Source organism: Hesperophylax consimilis, chromosome 11 (assembly GCF_061612785.1).
Source record: "Hesperophylax consimilis isolate HC1 chromosome 11, BYU_Hcon_1.0, whole genome shotgun sequence".
Lineage (NCBI taxonomy): Eukaryota > Metazoa > Arthropoda > Insecta > Trichoptera > Limnephilidae > Hesperophylax > Hesperophylax consimilis.
Window position 1 is genome coordinate 32,491,038 of NC_142846.1, and position 19,981 is coordinate 32,511,018.

At 32.4% G+C, this 19,981-nt stretch overlaps 1 protein-coding gene across 1 annotated transcript; it reads right to left on the reverse strand.

Moving 5' to 3' along the window:
- Positions 1-12,522: 12,522 nt before the first annotated feature.
- On the reverse strand, positions 12,523-18,942 carry LOC149420037 (coiled-coil domain-containing protein 130 homolog). Its single transcript, XM_089637145.1, has 3 exons — positions 18,421-18,942; positions 15,782-16,042; positions 12,523-13,633 (listed from the first exon to the last, which is right to left on the reverse strand). The coding sequence occupies exons 1-3, from the start codon at positions 18,730-18,732 to the stop codon at positions 12,812-12,814; spliced, it is 1,395 nt and encodes a 464-aa protein (XP_089493271.1). The 5' UTR covers positions 18,733-18,942; the 3' UTR covers positions 12,523-12,811.
- Positions 18,943-19,981: the final 1,039 nt, after the last annotated feature.

Sequence of the window (19,981 nt, forward strand, 5' to 3'; positions counted from 1 at the left end):
AACTAAAGTCTCTCGTTTGCGGGTGCCCTAATGCCGGGTTCACGCGAGGACAGGACAATGCTGTCTTATCCCAGCTCTAGACAAATTCCTGTAGTGTGAACAGTAGTTTGGAAGATAGGACAATGAACCAAGACATTGTCCCAGAGATAGACGGATAATCTCCACAAGATAGTGTCTTACCCCCACCACCGCGCCCAGCCGCATTGTCCGCGTGTAAATGTGCTTGGACAAGACAGTAGGACAATAGCCAGTTACTCCATGCATATGTATATCGGCTCTCTGCACTTTTGGCACTCGGATCTTGTATTTCAGCTTTAAAAAGTCTCATAAATGGAACAATGCAATACATCTTGGTATAAAAAACCTAATATTATTCGCGAAGACGCTTGTAACACACGTCATTGTGTATCCATTTTTGCAGCATTCTGTTATCGAACTTCAGTCGAATTGTTGTATTGTCCTGTCCCGTATGGTCGAGGCTGTTCACAGAGCTGGAACAGAACAATATTCTATTGTTCTGGATTGTCCTTGTGTGATCTTGGAATAAGTATTGGATAAGTATTATGAAAACAGTTGTTCTAATTCAAATGTTTTAATACACAAAATCAATTTCATCACATGTATGTGAAGGGTACATGGCAAAAACAGGCTGGTCGATAAAATGATAGTTTTGCTGGAAAGCAAAAACAAGAATGTAATCACTATAGATAATATTTATATAGTGATTGCTTATTTTTACTTTATTACAATGAAAGTGGAAAAAAATGACAAAAGCATATTTAAAAAAAAAATTAAATTGAACCTAACTCCTTTCTTGAACGTGCAAAAACGAGCTGATTGCTGTGGTTGCCCTGTTTTTGTAAATGTCTTTAATATATGGAATGCTTCTCAAATATTGTGCCGCTTGGGGTCTAAAAAAATTGTTGAAGTGCTTTAAATATCTTTATACTTTTAACTCTTCGTATGATATCTCAGGTAAGATAAATATTCTCCAGGAAAAGAATGATAAAATTATTGTTTTTGGTTACATTTAGTACCTTTAAGTCCTTGAAGGGAAGCATAAATTAACAGAATAAATTGTGTTAAGATGTTTTGTCCATTATCAGCCTCTTTTGTTCTTATATGTTTGCTAAATATCTCATTAATTAAAAACAAATAAATACGAATCCGGTGTACTCCAAGATTGAGACCGTTGGGGTTCTGAGCAAGCAAAAAATGCAACGTAAAAGCACAAAGGAAATGTGTAACTGATAGTTCGAATGATGTATCGGCTGGTTTTTTTTTAGTTTATGATGGAATGGGTCTGTTTTTTACAGTTTACTAACTACACAATGAACTGATTTTTGCCTTAAATCAATTTTTTTAGTTTTAATAAAACTTTTCTCCTGCCGACAAACTGAAATTTTGAATTTCGCCCTAGCTGGAATTTTTAGATATACAATTTAAACCTGTATGCCATGAGAAAGTGCACAACTTTTTTTAACAGAATCGCTTGCCCTTGAAACATTTAACAGTTTATTTTTTATTCCATTTTTGATTTCCCTCAATAAGCAATAATGCAATAAGCCTGTTTTTGCCGTGCACCCTTCACATGTGTTGAGGGTTGAGAAACGATACGTCTTAAGTGACCAAACAAAAGCTTTTCAGTTGAGTAAAAAAACTCACCTGTATGCTTTACAATCTGCGTTACTTGATGATATAAATAAACGAAGTACGTAATAAAGGACTAATAAAATAATAAATGTATTTTTAAGAAAACGAATATGCGTCTAATAAATAGCTGACGGCATCAAAATAGAATACACGCATATTTTATAAAGTGAAATATTTTAAGTGTGTTTTTAAATTAACTCATTTGAGTGCTTTGTTTTAAGTGACACTTTGTGTTTACGAGGGATAGCTTCTGATCATAGATGACTATTACATAGTAAGTGCCATTAAAAAAAGTGAGAAGAAGTTTAATTTTTAAAAAATGTCACATGTGAGGTATTGTTTCTTAACTCAGCATATTAGATTTCTGATGAGATTATATTGTAATTATTATGAACAACTTGTATGAATGAAATATTATATTTTTCAATGGTTGAACAGTGAGTGAATGAGTGGGAACAAACTGAATCTTTAAAAAAAATATAAAAAAGAGAATTGATGTAAAATACGTGTCCTTAAACAATATAATATTATAAATAATAAATTATTATTATAGTCAATTTGTTTGCTAGCTACTTTCCATTGCAGGTTATACAATTACATAATATTGTTTAGTTGTTTAAGCTGATGAAATCTAGTCAATTTATGAGTGATATCAATTATATCCAGTCTGATTATGGTTTTTGCTTTATTTATTGAGTTAGTTCTTGCCAAGGTTGAAACTAATCACTTTAGATATAGAAATTCTAGATTTAAACAGGGGTGGACTGGCAATCTAATTAGGCCTGAGAAAATAAAACATTACCTTTTTTCTGCGCACGCCGGCGTTTTAAACGGTTTTATAGAAAGGGTAAATAAGATTTTTTAACAAAATGTGATGTAAAGTGAACCTATATAGATGATATCATACAATATATTGTATAACGTTGTGCTGCAAGCAATACATATGTAATGACCAGGGTAGTGAAAAGTTTAAAAACTTGTCTCATTTTTCACAAAAAATTATCTCGTAAAATTGTGATAAGGAATTTTTGCCCTTTATGTTTTTATCGCTGACTTTACGTTGGCCTATTAACTCAGAAATAATTTTAAAAATTCATTGGAAGCATTTACACACAAATCACTAAGACCCGTCAAATAGTATTTTTTTTTTTGTTTGTTTATTCAAAATGTATTCGTAAGTAGGTAAGCAGAAAGTATTGTTTGCGTGCTGAACCTACGAAAAAATGTTTGTACACATTTTGAATTGTTATATATTGTTAGATTTCACGTATGCTACATGGACAGACATTCAAAATTTGGACCATGTTGCAAAATTGTCAATATTTACGCCCGTCTATCATTTGCCTAGTCCGCTCCTTAAATTCTGGCATTGAGCCTATGTGACTCTTTAGCAATGTAAAAACTATCCTACATTGTTTATGTGTGGTCATTTCTGATTCTATAAAGACCACTCTGTGTTTCCTATTTCCAAGTCAATCAGTAGGTACATTATTATGTATTTACATTTATTTTTTCGCTTTAATGTTATGTAATACCAAAGGATAAGTTATAAAATGTGTTTAGAAAAAGAGTAACTAAACAAAAAATCATTAATTTAGAATTGAATGTCACTACATAATGTTTATTTGGTGTTACTCTTAAATCTCATTGTTAGAGAATTTATGTTGTAATACAAATATTAGCTTGGTGTTAGTTTATTGTAAAAAAAAAAAAAACATACATAATATATATTTATTTTCAATATTAAACAAAAATTATGTGTAAACATAAGAATCCCTTCAATGTTCCATGTTTGCAAAATGTAGATTGAAAAAAAATCACAAAAATACAACATGAAATATATAATATATTTGAGATGTAGTACAATAATAATATAACTTTTTTTTTTGCTAATTTGGATTTTTTTATGATTTGTGTCTTCGAAGCATGTAATAATTTGAATAACTTTAAATATCATTATTTCTTTCAGCATTCAAAATAATTCATAATTTTCTAACATCCATTGAAAAAAATTAAAATCAATTCAATGACTATAATACTTACTATGGAAAATGTGAAGCATTTTTCTGAATATTTGACTAATATTTTCTGATCAAAAATTACTTACCCTGCTTCAATATTATTATTTTGAAGGGGACAAAATGATGCTGATTCTTTTATAGTAAATTAGTGCAATTTAAAGAATGTAAATTTCTTTAGTTGAGGGTTGGTGATGTTTCATGTAGTGGTGTCATCCGAATTTCGCATAAACGGGTTTCCGACAAAAAAAATCTTCCAATTTATACTGTCGCTACAAACCATTAATTCAACAATGCAACCATTACTATACTGCCGCCATAAGTAAAAACACAGTATAGTCTTTGAGACTCTCAAAGAGGATGCTGTGTTTTTATTTATGATGGCAGAATATATAAATATCCAATAAATAAATGGTACAAATTTATTATTCATCGTAAAATAATATCCCTGGAAACCGTTTTTTTTTAAAGATAATATTATGCTCAATGGGGTTCTCATTGGGTTAAAATTATTACAAATCTCTTTACGCTTATTATAGTGTTATGGGAATGGCTATAATACAAGTTATTTCAAGGGAAATAAAATAATTTTTAAGACCTAGATTGGGACATGAAAATATTCCATCCCAAAGCACATTTATAACAAGAGAAAATTTACAAGACGATATTTAATAATAGGTTTCCGGAAATTGACAATTTAGAACAAAGGGTTTCCGAAAATCGGTAATTTTGAATGAAGGGTTTCCGAAAATCATTTATTTTGAACAAAAAGTTTCCAGATATTATATATATATTTTTAATGGATTTCCGACTATTCAAATTTATTTAACAAAGGCGAAAACAGAGGAAATTGGAAGCAGCGTTGAATAGTTTGTCCCTTAATACTGTTAATTATACTATGATTATTTAATGTGTTGCACAAGTTGAGGGTAGGATCACGCTTATAAAGGGCTGTGATAATCGGTCAAAAGGGAGAATGAGTTTTAAGGATGAGTCGCTGGAAAAGATCTACAATAAAATATAATAATTGTAGATGAGAACACTTGCTAAAGGGATTGGGGAACAGATTCTGTCAGTTCTTTTGTATATAAAGGCTCTTTAATATATTTTACAAGAGTTAGGTATATAACTGTCTCCAGAAAAAATGTATTTAAATTATTTGTGTGAATCATATAATTAAGTATATTGGAACCCTATAAAACTGGCCTAAGTGTTTGATGTAATTAGAATTACGTGGCCATACAACATAACACTGCATGTAACCAAAACGTTTATCAACCTTAGCGATTACCTTTGAGACAGGGGTAAATAAAAAATATATTTAAACATTGTGTTTTTATTGTTATTTAGATTAACAGGAGTTATGAGTATATGAATTTTTTTTTAGCAATGGGAGAGTTTTGCTATTAAAAAAATGTTATACATTAGAATTAGTACCTACACCTTCATTATCTATTGGCATACACGCCCTGTTTGGATAACTTTGCCAGGCGCGTGATACTTCCAATGTGAAAATGTTATGCATTAGTACCTATGTCTTCATTATCCATATATATGTTACAGCGTCGATATGCCAAATACGGCGTGTAATTTTTCTGTAAAATTTCATTTTTTTCACATCGAAGGTACTACGCGCCCAGCGACGATATCCTACGTAAACTCAGACATCTACCAAAAATACGTTTATGTCTTCTTTTCTATCAAAACATTTAAAATATTCTTCCGCACAATTAAAGTTCAAAGAATATCTTTCTTCCTTTTTTTAGCACAAAAACTGATGTAAAAATGAACAAATATGCTCATTTTTTTAAATAAAGCCACGTACATGTTGACATATTAATATGTACATTTTAACATTGGAAGTCCGTTAATCGCTTGGCCTCGTAACCCGACAGTGATACTATTCCTTCCGAAATGTCGATAGATCTGCCGGTTTCAGCCAAAGTCTACCAACATTTTTTTGAAAATCTACCAAAATTCCGCAAAAATTTACAGAAATCAGGTAAAATCTACTGATAGTTAAATTCGCTAGCCACCAGAAACTGAAAAAATTTTATTTAATAGACAACGCACAGCGATTAAATTTTATTATTTTTTTTTTATTTTGATTTAACGTATCTTAGTTTAAGCTTGTATATAGTGATAAATTAAATACCTACACTCAATGCTCTAGTATGTGACATTATGTATTATTTTATAGTATTTATTTTTTTAAAGATATGATGGTGACGTAAAATATTCTGTAACATGAAGATGCTTTTTTACCTTATTTTGCTGATCATTGATAAACACATAGTTGGTGGCTGAGTTGACCGGTACCACCCAGGCGACGTTCAATTCCTTGGCTGGCTAAGTCATCCATCTCAACACAAGCAACATTTTCTGCTTACTGTGGTGGTAGTAAGAGATTTTCAAATATTGTCAGGTTAATCAGGTTAAAAAGACGTTTCATACCATTTTTGTAGTGTTAATAGAACAAGCGAGCAAAGGATTTGATAAAAATAGTTCCTCGAAGATGTTGTTTTTTTTCCTTACTTATTAGATTAGAATGATAACAAATAATGATCCTACATAGATTTTTTTCCTTCTTTTTTTATTTTATTGTTTAATAGATTAATATAGCAGATAATATATAGATTAATATTCGAAGATGTTGTTTTTGTCACATCTTTTATGATATTGGTAAATAGAAAACGAACATTTTTGAGCATTATTTTACCAAATTTTAATATTGTTAATGACTGAGAGAACAAAAATTGATTTAAATATTTCCTTGATAATGATTTTAAAGGAGACAAATCTATAATTTTTTAAATGTTTTCATAACAACAATAATGCAATGGTTTTAGTTTGTTATTTTAATTTAATCCTGGAAAACATTTTAATTTGAAGTAAGAAATCTTACATACCAAAAAAGCAGTGGCGCTTTTCTCTAATGTACGGATTTGCAGTGAACCCCCAAAGAATAACTACGCCAAACAAGACCCACTTGATTATAATATTACTACAGTTTGAACAGCACGCCAGCCTGGCACAGCGCGGATTCCAGAATGCACAAGTAAGCTAAAAAATCTATGATGTATTTCATACAATATATAAATTGTTCCGAACGGTGCTAGCAGGTATCTAAGGGGCAAAATTCGTTATTCATGTGTGCCGCAATAGCTTTGTTGGACTTGGAACCGAACATTACCGAATGCATTCAGGTGACATATCTGCTGTGATTGTGGGCTTCAAAACTTAGGCGCTTACGCAGACATACTCACCTTTACGCGCCTCTTTACTTAATTGTTATGTAAATGATTTCAACAATTATTTAGTGCACTGATTTCAAACTGTTACTTTATTCAATGCCACATATTCCCAAGCCACTGTTTTGGTCAATGGATGTATTATTTCCAAGTCTCTAATGTAGTAGGCACTTATATTTTTTTAACAATTATTAACCCATAGTGCCGCCATAGAGGCGGCATGCGTGGTTTGCCGTATTACTCCAAATCCAAATCGGACAGTTCCGAACTCCTGCAACTAGCTAATTCCCCGATATAGCAGTTTCGTACTATGCAAAACCAATACCGTAACAATAATGTTGTAATTCTCTGATCACGGTACTTTAAATTTTTTTTGCTGTAATTTTATATCTTGTATGTATGTTTTTCTTATCGTAACTTTATTGTTATTATGTTTCACTGTATGTTAAATTTTTGTTGCTTTTATTTTCAATTCATGTATGGATGTATTGTTAGCTGCATATTTAAGTATTAGCGCCAATCATTTGGTTCGCTCTCATGCCGCCAGAGGTGTGCTCTGTCAGCCAATAGAGAAACTACTACAGCTGCCTTGCGTATCTGCCGGTAAAGAAGGGATGGATTGGACCTGCTGGACACGGAGGAAGAAGCAGCCCGCGGGGCGAACTGTCAATAGCCAACGGCTGGGATTTCGAACTGCCCAATGCACGATATAACCTTACTGAATATTGGATGTTATTATTGTAATAGACCGTGAAGACAATATTATACTTCATCATAACCATTTACTTAGCGTTTTATTATTGCTAACAGTATATTTCTTTCTCATGTTAAGTTGTACTGCCTTTATGTTTATATGTAAAAGCCCTCTGGGCGTAAAATAAAATAAATTACTCAAGTGCCGTCGCTATGGCGGCAAGAAAATAAAGTCTTATTCCTCAATATTTTTAATACATTGTTTTTTTTTTACTTTTCAATATAATTTAACCAAAATCATATTAGTACATATAATAGTAATAAGTTACGGAATTTGATCGAGAAACGAGTGATAAGTCATTAAAATCCAATATATCGTTGTAGTATCAGAGTAAATCTGCACTTAAATATATATAATATACTTATACATAAATTCAAGCGTAAGTCCAACGTGTGTACCATCCCGCTTGAATCATTTTTGTATTTTAAGACCTGAAAAAAACAAATAGCATATAACCATAAAACAATATATTCATAAGATAAATAGCATTTAATAACGGTTATTCTAATAAATTGATAGTTGAAATACTAAAAAAAAAAATTTAAAAAGTCTTTCTAAAGATAGAAATAAACAATGGCGTAGAATTCTGTTTGTGGATAACGATACTTCTAAAATTATATATAAAAAAAATCCTGGTACTATTCAACTGGCGTTTTACACTAATAACAATGAAGAAATATATTCTTAACACATTGTTTGCGGGAGACGCTTAAAAGCGTCTTTTGCGTACTGTTGGTAGAGAGCGGGAGACGCTTAAAAGCGTTTTTCGTATTTGTACACTATTGGTAAAGCGCGGGAGACGCCAAAATGCGTTGTAGGTACACTTAGAGTAACAATATATTACGAGTAACGTATGATGTTGGTTACTCTGTGAAGTAAAAATTATGCGTCAGCTCTCGTGACACGTGTACTTGGTACCTGGCAATTCGTAGAATTGGGTCGGGTGGCCGGCCGACTGTGGTCATAAAACATGCACTTGAAATAAAATAACTGTAAGATAAATGTTTCGTTTTTCTTTAAATCTTTATATTTCTTAGTGTTAAAGCGATATTGTTTCGTTCAAGACGTTCCCTATTTTCTTTTCTGTCTACATTCCGCTTTAAAAATTTCGTACAAAGTATTTGTGTGCTGTGCTCGAAAATTTATTTGTTACATAATAAAGGGATATTTTTTCATAAAAAATACCCTATAAAATGGACTATGGTAATGATAATCGATTACAATAAATATATGAAAGGCATTGACCTAGCAGACCAATATCTTTCGTATTATTCTATTTTACGAAAAACCACCAAATGGACAAAAAGGCTAGCGATGTATATAATAAATTGTGCATTATTCAACTCATTTGTTGTGTACAACTCCGTAAAAGAAAGGAAAATAAAATATAAACAATTTTTTAAGGAAATCGCAGAGCACTGGGTGGCTGATCAGATTTCGTCAGATAATAGTCAAGACCCGGAACCAACACCATCAACATCTGGTATCCGAAAAAAATTATCAAAATCTGATCCTCCAGGAAGACTATCGATGGATATGCGAAAACATATATTGGAAAAGATTGAAGGCCCTGGTAAAAATAAAAATCTGCGAAAGCGATGTCGTGTGTGCGCGGTACACAAAATACTTAGCGAAACCCGGTACATGTGTAAATTCTATGCTGTACCTTTACATGAAGGGAATTGTTTCCAACGATTTCATACTTTCAAACAATATTAGTGTTTAGTGGTGTGTATTTAAAAAAAATATATATACTATGTTGAATGTGCATAAAATGACTAAATAGACAATACGACAAAAGTGCAGTTTTTTCAAATTTTTTTTAATTTAAACTTATATATCGTAATTGTTTCTTCAAAAATATAAAAATTTGTGACCAGATCATAATAAAAAATTTGAATAAGGTAAAATACTGAAAATTTTATTTAAATTTGATCAATAGTTCAGAAGTTATAGCTATTTTACATGAAACGGAATTTTGCGCGCGAACATGATAAAAATTGCCCGCTTTACGGCGTAGATTGATTAAAAAAACCCCCCGCAAACATTGTGTTAATAATAAAGATAGCAAAATTCAAACAAAAAAATCAGGAGTTTAAAAACTCAATTGGGATGATTGTAATTTCTTTTACAAAGGTAGAACCAATAGAAACTTTGAAGTCAGAACTAAAGAATATCGCAGGGCTCTAAATGGAAATAGTGAATCTGAGTTTGCAAATCATCTTTTGAATAATGATCACACTTTCGATAAAAATTCAGGTCTTAAAATACTTCACTCAGGATATAAAGCATCGCAAATAAATAATTTTGAAATTTTAGAAATTATAAAACATGTCAATATAAAATCAGATATAATTAATAACCAAAAAATATATAAATAATAATGAAAAATGCCATTACAAAGTGATAAGCTTCCAGAAGAAATCTTCTTATTAAACGCTTGTTAATGGTAAGTAGTCAAGTATTGTGAGCTGCATATTTAAATATTCTCGCTCTGTCGGCCATCTATAGCCGTGCGTATCGGCCATATTGAAGGAACGCGTGATTTTTTATAAACGTCAAACATAATCACGTAACTGTGGATAAATTTCATGTAATGTAATTAATCCAATGGATTATGAACTTTCTAAAACATATTTTCTTCGATATTATCCAAAAATTATATGAGCAGAAACGATGCTTTGGAAGAAATCTCGTATTATTATGAGGCGATCCTATTTTAGTATGAAATCGTGTCTTAATTTTCAAGTTAGCGGAATTTACCCGAAACAGACAATTTTAATTTGACCAATCAGAGGGCCTACATCGTCCAGACGCTAGGACAATAATACTATCAGATTCTATCTTCCTGCCTGCAGAACTAACCTGCCAATGGTTCTCCCGGTAGGGAGGAGTATATTGCTCCTGAACCAAATCTCCTCCGAGATTGATATATTTGGCATCAGTGAGGAGAGATTCAGAAGGGAAATTCTTCTGATTCTTGAGTCTCTCCACATTGACGAGATCTTTCACCACTGCCTGAAATTTTTTTGGAAATTCCACATTTCTTGAAATTTCTTTTTTTATGTATAAATACTTGAAAACAATCTTTTGTAAAAAATTTATATTACCTAATTTCTTATACGCATTAAACCCTAATTTGTAATTGTGTAAGAAATTAATAAATAAATATTATTAAAATTAAAAAAAAAAAAAAAAATTTAAAAAAATAACAAAACGAAAAAGATTCAAGTTTTGTAATTCTAGATGTGGGATTTTTGCCATTACAAAGTGCTGCACGTAGTCGCGCTTCGTTCATTTCATTTGCCGTATTGATTCCGCTGTCAGTAGTCGGTTGTCCTCTGTTAGTGCAAGCAAATTATTGGTCGATCAACTAGTTAGTAGGAGAACTAATTAACGAGGAGGTACTCGATTTGGACGACACTTTGCTATCTCCCTACAGAAGACGGATTTATAAATAAATTGCACACTCTATGTTCTGGAACTAAGAAGGACTGTGCACTGTGTTCCAATAGAAAAATTCAGGGTGGAAGAAAAGAAACATGATTGTATTGCGAAACCTGCAAAAGTAAACCTGGATTTCATTTTGTGGATTGTTATGTAAAATATCATACAGTGATAAACATTAAATAATCAATTGTGGGTCCATTTTATATCTTATATCCCTGTTTTATTGAAACAAAAAAAAAAACAAAACAAGAAAAGTTTTATTTCTATAAATTTTTCTATTTCAATTGAAATGATTTATTTTTCTTAAAAAATGGTTCAATTTTGGGGTATGCACATACCAAAAATCTTTCAACTGCAAAGGGTTAATTTTTAAACTTGATTAGCAAATATTTATGCTAATTCTTTTCGAATGGGTCTTTTAGATCTGCAGTCTTTTAAAATGAAGAAAAAAAGCTGCTCATAAAAAGGCGATTTTCTTTCCTTTTAAAGAACTCCCAATTTAGTTTTAGACCACGAATCACCACTGAATAAAAGGTAAAGAAAGAAAAAATAACAATTTAAAAGAAGACAAGTGTCATATATCCTACTTTACCTACCTACGTGGTAAATAGGAAATTATTAACTAGAAAATAAATTAAGACATGTACATTATTTGTATACATAGATTTTTTTTTAATAAGAAATTCGGGTTAAAAAGAACAAATCATTATTTAATTCATTAAAATAATGATTGTTTTAATAGCTTAATAATCAATAATATGTATTTCGAGAGTAAAGTAGGACATGTGGTAGTTGGCGGTAAAGGAAGGGTAAAAATCGAAGTAAAGTGGTATAACTACAATTTTACAAATAAAAAAATATGCCTCAATAAACTTTATATAAAAATATAATATTCTTACAAAACTGTGAAAGTTATTAGAATTGTTACTTCAAACGGCTCTCCTGTAAAATTGCATTTTTGTAGATGTCTTAGTTTACATAGGGACCGTCGATATTATGTCCCCCTTTGATAGGAAGAAATCCAGATACCTGTGGAGCCTTGTTGTATAATCAGGAGATATGGCAAATATGTAGCAGAACTGTATAGATTCAATTACTAAAACATTATGATTTAAGAAACTAAGCTGTGAAAGGAGAGAGAAAAATAATTTAATTGATTGAGTCGACATTAAATTATTTTTTATGGCAACTAACAAAGTACATAGTCACAAATGGACCAGAACCAGGCAACCACTCAATGTATTTAATAGAAACTCACTGAGGGAACTAGTAGGACTACTAATAGGACACTGCCACCACAGGGAGGCATATACAGCTGTTGTGAGTGGAAAATACCAATAGATGCAGAAAATGTGAAGATGAAGAGACTCCAATTCACTTATTGTGCCAATGGAAAGACACACTGTGGAACCAGAAGAAGACAAGCATTCCCGGGTTACGAACCAGATAAATTTTGAAAATTTCATACATGCGGAAAATGTTGCTTGTGTCGGAATGAGGGTTCCAATGACAATCCTGGTGAACTTTATCAAAGGGACCGGGTTAAAGGAATGAGATGAAATGGGGATAGAACAATTGGCCCATGTGCTGAGTGCTCATGGGAAAGATGGTAAACCTTTTAAACGATTTACAGAAAAAATATATATTTGCAACTTGTTTTATAACAAAATTGATGCGTCAATGGGTTAACTATCTGAACTGGAAGTCGAGTCATAATCACATACCAGAGATATCAGCTGTTTTTTGTTAGTGCTTGATTCTTCTACACAATTTTCAATTTTTCTTTTATTAGTATCAATTCTTATTTGTGAATCTTTCTCTCCAACTCGTGCCTCTTTGTCAGTAGTAATAAATGGTGCATCTTTTTCAATTACACCTTTATCATTGGTAGTATCTTTTTCGGTAACTATACCATCATAATTATTGATGGTTGTATCTTTTGCAATTACTATTGCATCATTAGTTATGCAAATATCTTTATTGGTAGATATATCTTTTTCAATTATTATATCATTATCATTGGTAGACTGAACCTTTTCAATTAATCCATCAACATTTGAAATATCATTTTCAATTACACAATTACCATTGATTATGTCGTTATCATTTTTGGATTTACCATTACCATTGGTTGATTTGTCAATATCTTTCAATGATACTACTGTAGCTGATGTTTTGGATTTAGTGACATTTTTACTAGAAGGTGATTTGATAGATATACCAAGTATACTTCGGCTAAGTGGTCTACTTTGGCTTAGTAACCTCTCTGTCTTTAACCCTCCGAAGGAAGTGATAAGCCCGCTGGAACTCGGTAAAGCGGGACTGTTGATGATGCTCATTCTAGCTGCGGCTTGTTTCTCCGTGATATCGTACGCAGGTTTTAACGCAAGCAAGTGGGCCAAGTGTCGATCTTCCTGAGTCTCGGGCAGCAATGGAATATCCAATGAACACTTCTCTAAAATTGATAGATCGTTCTGTTTCGATATCTTTAGTTCTTTACTTTTATTCTGCAAAAATAAGAGGAAACAAAAATGAATGTTAATATAACAATGGAATCCATTGTATAGCCAAGATAACCCTTAAAGGGGGTAACAGATTACACGTTAAATTCAAAGCGAAAGCCCTCTCTTACCTACGGCAGGAGAAGGGGTCAGAACAATTTACGGAGCGCCATAATTACGCGGCTATCATCTGTCAAAGTGACAGCTCCTTTACAACGAAATTATAATCCGCGGCAATCCCCCAATTGATCTGACTCTCTCTCCTTAGGAAGATAATAAAATAGCCCAACATATAATACGTACATGCCACGCCCAATTTATACGGGCATAATATAGCTTAATGTGTCTAAGGCCTAATATGGGTAAATGCCAAAATAAATGATTAAAAAAAAAACAACAACAAAAAAATCAATGGATTCTTGGTGTGTATTGGAAGAAAAATATTTGCAAGAACCTATGTATATATAAAAGTATGTAGATCATACAGAATTTTCATAAACAAAACATTTGTGTCTATTTGAGGCACACAATAAGAATTTCTACATTGCAGTTTCTGGGTAAAGCAATAAAATTCTTTACTTTATATATTTGCATAGCTTTGGTACGCTAGCGCCGTTTTCAACCTTGAGTGGCGATACTTGGAACTAATGTCTCTAAGCAATTTATTATTCCAAAATAATTATTTAGTCAGCTTATCTTCCCTTTCTAAACAGTAATACAAAGGGGATATTTTAATCTGAAACTGGAAACCATGAAAATTCTGTATGTTTAACCCTAGATGGTTATAACTCGTCGAATCGATGACGCTCTCTTACTCTTTCTCTCATAACTTTTTTGTGCTTGCTCAAATTGCGCTCTTTTTTTACACAATGTTAGTTGCTGACGAGATCTTGCTGTGAGTGGATGTGCGTGGTGTAAACATTTTGCGAACATAGAGATTTACAGGTATGTACTCGTCGAACCGACGAGTTATAACTTTAGTGTGACTTTTTGAATTTGTATGGGCACTTATTTTTTAATTTAGTTTGTTTCCCCTTTTTTATAAAAAATAAGTGTTATAATTTGTACAACATAAAAACTGTTTTTAAGCAGTTCTGATTAATTTCCGGTGAACATTTTGAATTTTAATTTATTTTAGAACTGCAATATGGGCAGCAAAAAAGCTCTCACGGAGTCTGACATAGAACGGTTTTTATTGCATTGTGACGATGATTATCCCATTGATTCTGATATTTTCGGTCTTGAGGAAATCGATTTTAGCGATGAAGAAGGTACAATCAACGCAAACAACGGAAACCCCACATGGTTCAATTTTATATCCAAACAAAAGGCGGGGTTGACACTTTAGACCAAATGTGCAGCGTGATGTCCTGCTCTCGCAAAACCAACAGATGGCCAATGTGTCTCTTTTATGGAACTCTCAACATAACATTCGTAAATAGTTACGTAATATAACATGTTTTCAAAAGGGAAAAAACCGTCGCGAATTCAAAAGAGCTCCATGAATCGCTGGTGACGCCATTTTTGGAAAAAAGGCTGGAAATACCCAACTTGCGGTCCACCCTAAAGCATAATATTCAGCAAATTTTACCCAGTCCACAATCAGAAATTGAAAATGTTGACGGGGAACCAAAGAAGCGCAAAATATGTCACTTCTGTCCATCAAGCAAGCGAAGAATGACAAAGTCTTTCTGCAGGAAATGCGCCAAGAGTGTGTGCGGTGAGCACAAAGCTGAGCTTTGTGCCTCATGTGTTAAATGATGTTTTTTTTATTTTTATATTCTTTTATATATTATATTCAAAGGCTGTGCATGAAATAAGTCACTTTACTTTAAGTGTTTTTTTATTCTGTATTTTAAAAAAGGTAGTTCCTTAAAAAAACTAACAAAGGGGCTGGAAACTAATGCAAAGATTAATGCGACAAAAAAAAATATTTTCGTATATTATTTTTTTTTTTTACTCTTAAATAAAAAACGTTACTAAAAATGATTTTGGTGTATTTTTGACCTGCATAGTTCGCATATAGGAATTTCTTAAAAACAAAGTTCGTCGATTCGACGAGTTATAACCTTAGTGTAGGGTAAAAATATAATAACCATCCAGGGTTAAAGAGGGGCTAAAAAAATTACTTATTGAATGTTAATGTTGTCTTACTCTAAAATTTCTCCGGAGCATACAATTAGCTTCATAGTTATCTTTCCACACTGTCTCATTCCTATGAAATAACTTTCCTATCCTCGGCTTAGCGTCAGTAGCAGCTTTCAAGTCTTCAGATTTGTGCTCCAACTTGAACATGGGGTCATCAAATAGGCGTTTCTGCGTCTCTTTTGTGTCTGCCACGATCTGTCCATTCTCAGTCGGATCCCATCTGCCTTCTTGTCTTCTGGCCCCTGTTACCACCACATAATCTAAATTCTGAAATCAACAAATACAATTATAGTTAACAACAATAACAAACCATATGTTTAGGACATTGCTCTGGTTTTGCATAAACCGGGTTTTTCTCGAACCGAACGGGACTCTTGGTTTTGCGTGTGTGAAGCGATTTAACTGCCTATGGTCCTGCTACTGAGAGGTCTGTTGCTACTTCTCTTTCTGATACATACACAGTTTATGAATAAGAAGAAGAGAATACAGCAGAGCCAGCAGCGGTAAACCTATAATTTCCTAGTTGTGAATCTGATAGAATAGATGAAAGGTTATAAGAATTTGAGGAGATACTTACTTAAGATTTTACCAAGACATTTAAAACAATATAAGAATTTCAAGTGCCTTCATTTAAAGATCTTTATACTAAAAATGCATTAATTCAAATCATAAATGAAAAAGACGAGTATCAATTTCTAACTGAAAACCGTACTCGACTTAAATATATTTTTCCATGCCCAAAATTAAACACTTCCTTTGCACAAAATTATTACACTTACCGGGCAAGAATTTTTTTCAATCGACTACCTGAAGAAATTAGAAACATTAATGATAACATCCAAATAATAAACACTGTGAAAAAATATTTTAAAGACAAACTTACAAAAAATAAAAATATTTCCAATTGAATTAATCTTAAGAATAACTCATCTAAATTAGTTTCCTTAAGTAACATTCCATTCTTCAAGTAAGTTTAAAATCATTTTATTTTTAATTACCTACATACTGTAATAAAACAATGTACACTCCATTTCCAGCCACAGCTAATGCTTCTATGGAAGAGGGGTCTTGAAATATTTGATCATATATTGTAACAAATAAACAAAAATGTACTTATATAATAAAAAAATAAAATAAAAATAAAAAAAAATATTTCAACACTCAATGGTGGTTTAAAGAAAAGGGCGATACTGAAAAAAAATCATTCTAGAGAGTGGGTACGCAAAACTGTTTTTAAATTAAATTATAACTCTGTACCTGCTGATAATAAGCATTAGAGTTTAAAAATAACCCATAGAACTTAAAACCTTTAGAATTCATTAATGGAACAAGTTCAGATATTAATAACAAGTCAAGTGTTAAATAAATTAATAAAGCTTCTGACTAATGACGTTGCAATATATCTAGACTTTTTTTTTTATTTCACAAAATTAAGACAAAATGAGGCAAGTCAGAAACAGTCTTAGGTTACCAGTAAATTCTTAATTCAAACGTTGCTGATGTATGACAAAGATAAACATTCAAAAAATATATTTGTGTGAATGGAATTAACGTTAGAACCGGGCGGCATTTTTGTATTTAAAAGTTGTGTCGAAAACTATCTCAAGGCAAAGTTTAGTTGGCGACAGCACTGACTTCGTAATTTGACTGTTGCTCGCCCAGACCTCTACTCTAGTTGGCCTTGCATTTTCAAAATCTTCAGATGCGAAACAATTGTATATGTTATAACAATCGAAACAAATAAATAATTTGCATGTATTTATAGACGAAATGATATTCCTTGAATTTTACTAGTGTTTGCCGAGTAATTAAAACACTTTCTCATCATAACATAGGCATTTTGTCACTTTTTAAAACAATTTACTTGAGGTAGCACACAACCTTACGTGATGCATGACAGTTTAGCACTAAAACTATGAAAATCGAAAGTACTCCAATTGACATACTTTTGCTTGCTACTTTGAAATTTCTACAGCCTGTCTATATATATCGTAACATCATTGCTTCTAACTAATTGAACGTCAAAATTTTTGTTTTGTAACTCGTTCATATTTGTATGCATATAAATTGACTCATTGGTGAAAACGATTCAATGTGATATCATTATTTAAAAAACAGAACAATGGCTTAAGTTTACCTACCTAACCTATAAATAATAAATTCAATAGGTAATTAAAAAAATAGATTTTTAGGCTTTGGTAAACATTTTAAAAACACTTCATATCAGTTAGATAACTATGAGAAACAATTATTTCAGTAACTGAAAATGGAAAATAATACATTATAGCTATCATTTCTTCGCACCATGTTTTAACATAAAAATAGTTTAAAACCCAAACTAACCTATTTTAACTTCTTGGGTTTATATTATTATATTGAAATAAATTATTTTCCATTCTCGAAACTGAAATACTTACTTCTCATCATTATCTAACTGATGCAAAGTGGTTTTTTTTAAGTATGTATTAACCGTGTCCTACTTTCTTTTCTTAAATCTTTTTTAATTAAACCCAAACAAATAACCCATTTGTACAATAGGTTTTCACGTTGTTAGTTTAAGTTTCTTCAAAAGAAACATTGCTTTTGGTAATTATGCGTATTAAGTCAGGTAGTTGTACCTAAGTAAGATTTGATTGTTTACTTACACCTGGATCAGTTTTAATTTCGAAGTGATTGTCGCACAGATGGCATTTCATTCTGAATTGGTAGACCGGAGTGGTGTAGTACATCCCAATCTTTGATTTCTCGGCGTTGTATCGAACTCCCATTCCTATGTGGTTATTGCATCCTTCGCACCAGATATTGTATGGCATCTCAAATCGAATTATCATGATGCCGAGGTGGAGTTTTCTGGCCCTCTCTCGTAAAGCATGAGTTCCCATGAATTTATTAAGTCCTCCAACCCTCGGATCGTAATCCGGAGGGTAATAATGATTCTGGCCTTTCCGTTCTCCCATCTTGCTGTTTTCTTTAAAACCACTAAACTGAATAAATCAATAAAGTTAATATGAAAGCTTCGACTATCACAGAAGCCCTCTTCAAAACACACACAAGCTACGAATCGTTTGTTTGACGTTTCAATTTATTTTGACAGGAGACATGACAGTCCATAAGTCCATAGATATCGAGAGTGGTCGGTGGTCGAGAGCATGGACCATGCGTTGACCAAATAAAGGTGCTGCCACACGCAAAGCTCACATCAACAGATAATATAAAGCACAATAGCGCTCGCCATACAATCCCATACAGACCCGACACACGTAAAAAGATAACGCGCTATAAGTGTGGTTCTGAACTTCGCTAACCGAATTTATTTTACGTAACCGCTCCCGACGCGATATTTGAAAAGTTATGCGTCCCCCTCTCCGTCGTAAAAAGGAGAGGGGGTCATTTTAATTACGGAGCTACCAACTAAGTTCCGTGTTCCCTTTGACAGCCATGACATAAGCAGCCTAATAATGCATTTCTTATTTATTATGTTAGCTCATATCGTCATGTGTGCTAGTAAATTTAGAAACATAAAAAAACCTTATTTGGCAAACATACTTAACATATATTTAAAATATAAATATTATCAATATTTGAATTTGAAGTAAACAAATTTTCGCCCTTTCAAAATTAATCATATTTTTAACTCAGTATGTTTATATGGTAATATCATTCGGTTTTTTGATAAAGTTGGACGGCCTGATACCTACATAGAGAAGCTTCTAGTTTGTTCGTTTGTTGATTGTTTTCAATTGTTTTACTGGGTAATCTGGTTTGCTCTCGTCAGCTCTCGTGCTCTCTTTTCGTTCCCTGCCCTGGTGTTGGTCCTTGCCGCCTTTGCCTTCGACATTTTTGGAAATCGACGTGAGCTTATTTTACAATAATTTATTATATGTCGCTTTCGTCGATCGGCGTGCGAACTGCGAATTTCCTGATTCGACGGAGAGGTTATGTCAGGTTATGTGAAAATGCGCTATTTACGCGCAGATTGTTTAAAATCTAAAAAGTTTATAAATAGCATTTATAATTATATAGTTGGCGGCATCATCATCTGAGGATGAGCTGTCCAACAGATCCAGCAATAGGCGACAAGTATCATCCATTTCGAAAACGTGCTCAAGCTGTCAGTAAGTAAAGTTGTAACTTTGACAGATGAAATTATGTTCCTCGGCCGCTCTCGAATTCAACTGACCCCCTCTCCTACCATAGGAAGAAATA

Excerpts from the sequence above, each read along its gene's own strand:
- LOC149420037 (XM_089637145.1), bottom strand. The coding sequence starts at position 18,732 with ATGGGAGAACGGAAAGGCCAGAATCATTATTACCCTCCGGATTACGAT. Across the intron at positions 16,043-18,420 it reads AAATTAAAACTGATCCAGGT|AATTTAGATTATGTGGTGGT; the intron begins GTAAGTAAACAA and ends TGTTGATTTCAG. Across the intron at positions 13,634-15,781 it reads TGCTCCGGAGAAATTTTAGA|AATAAAAGTAAAGAACTAAA; the intron begins GTAAGACAACAT and ends TTATTTTTGCAG.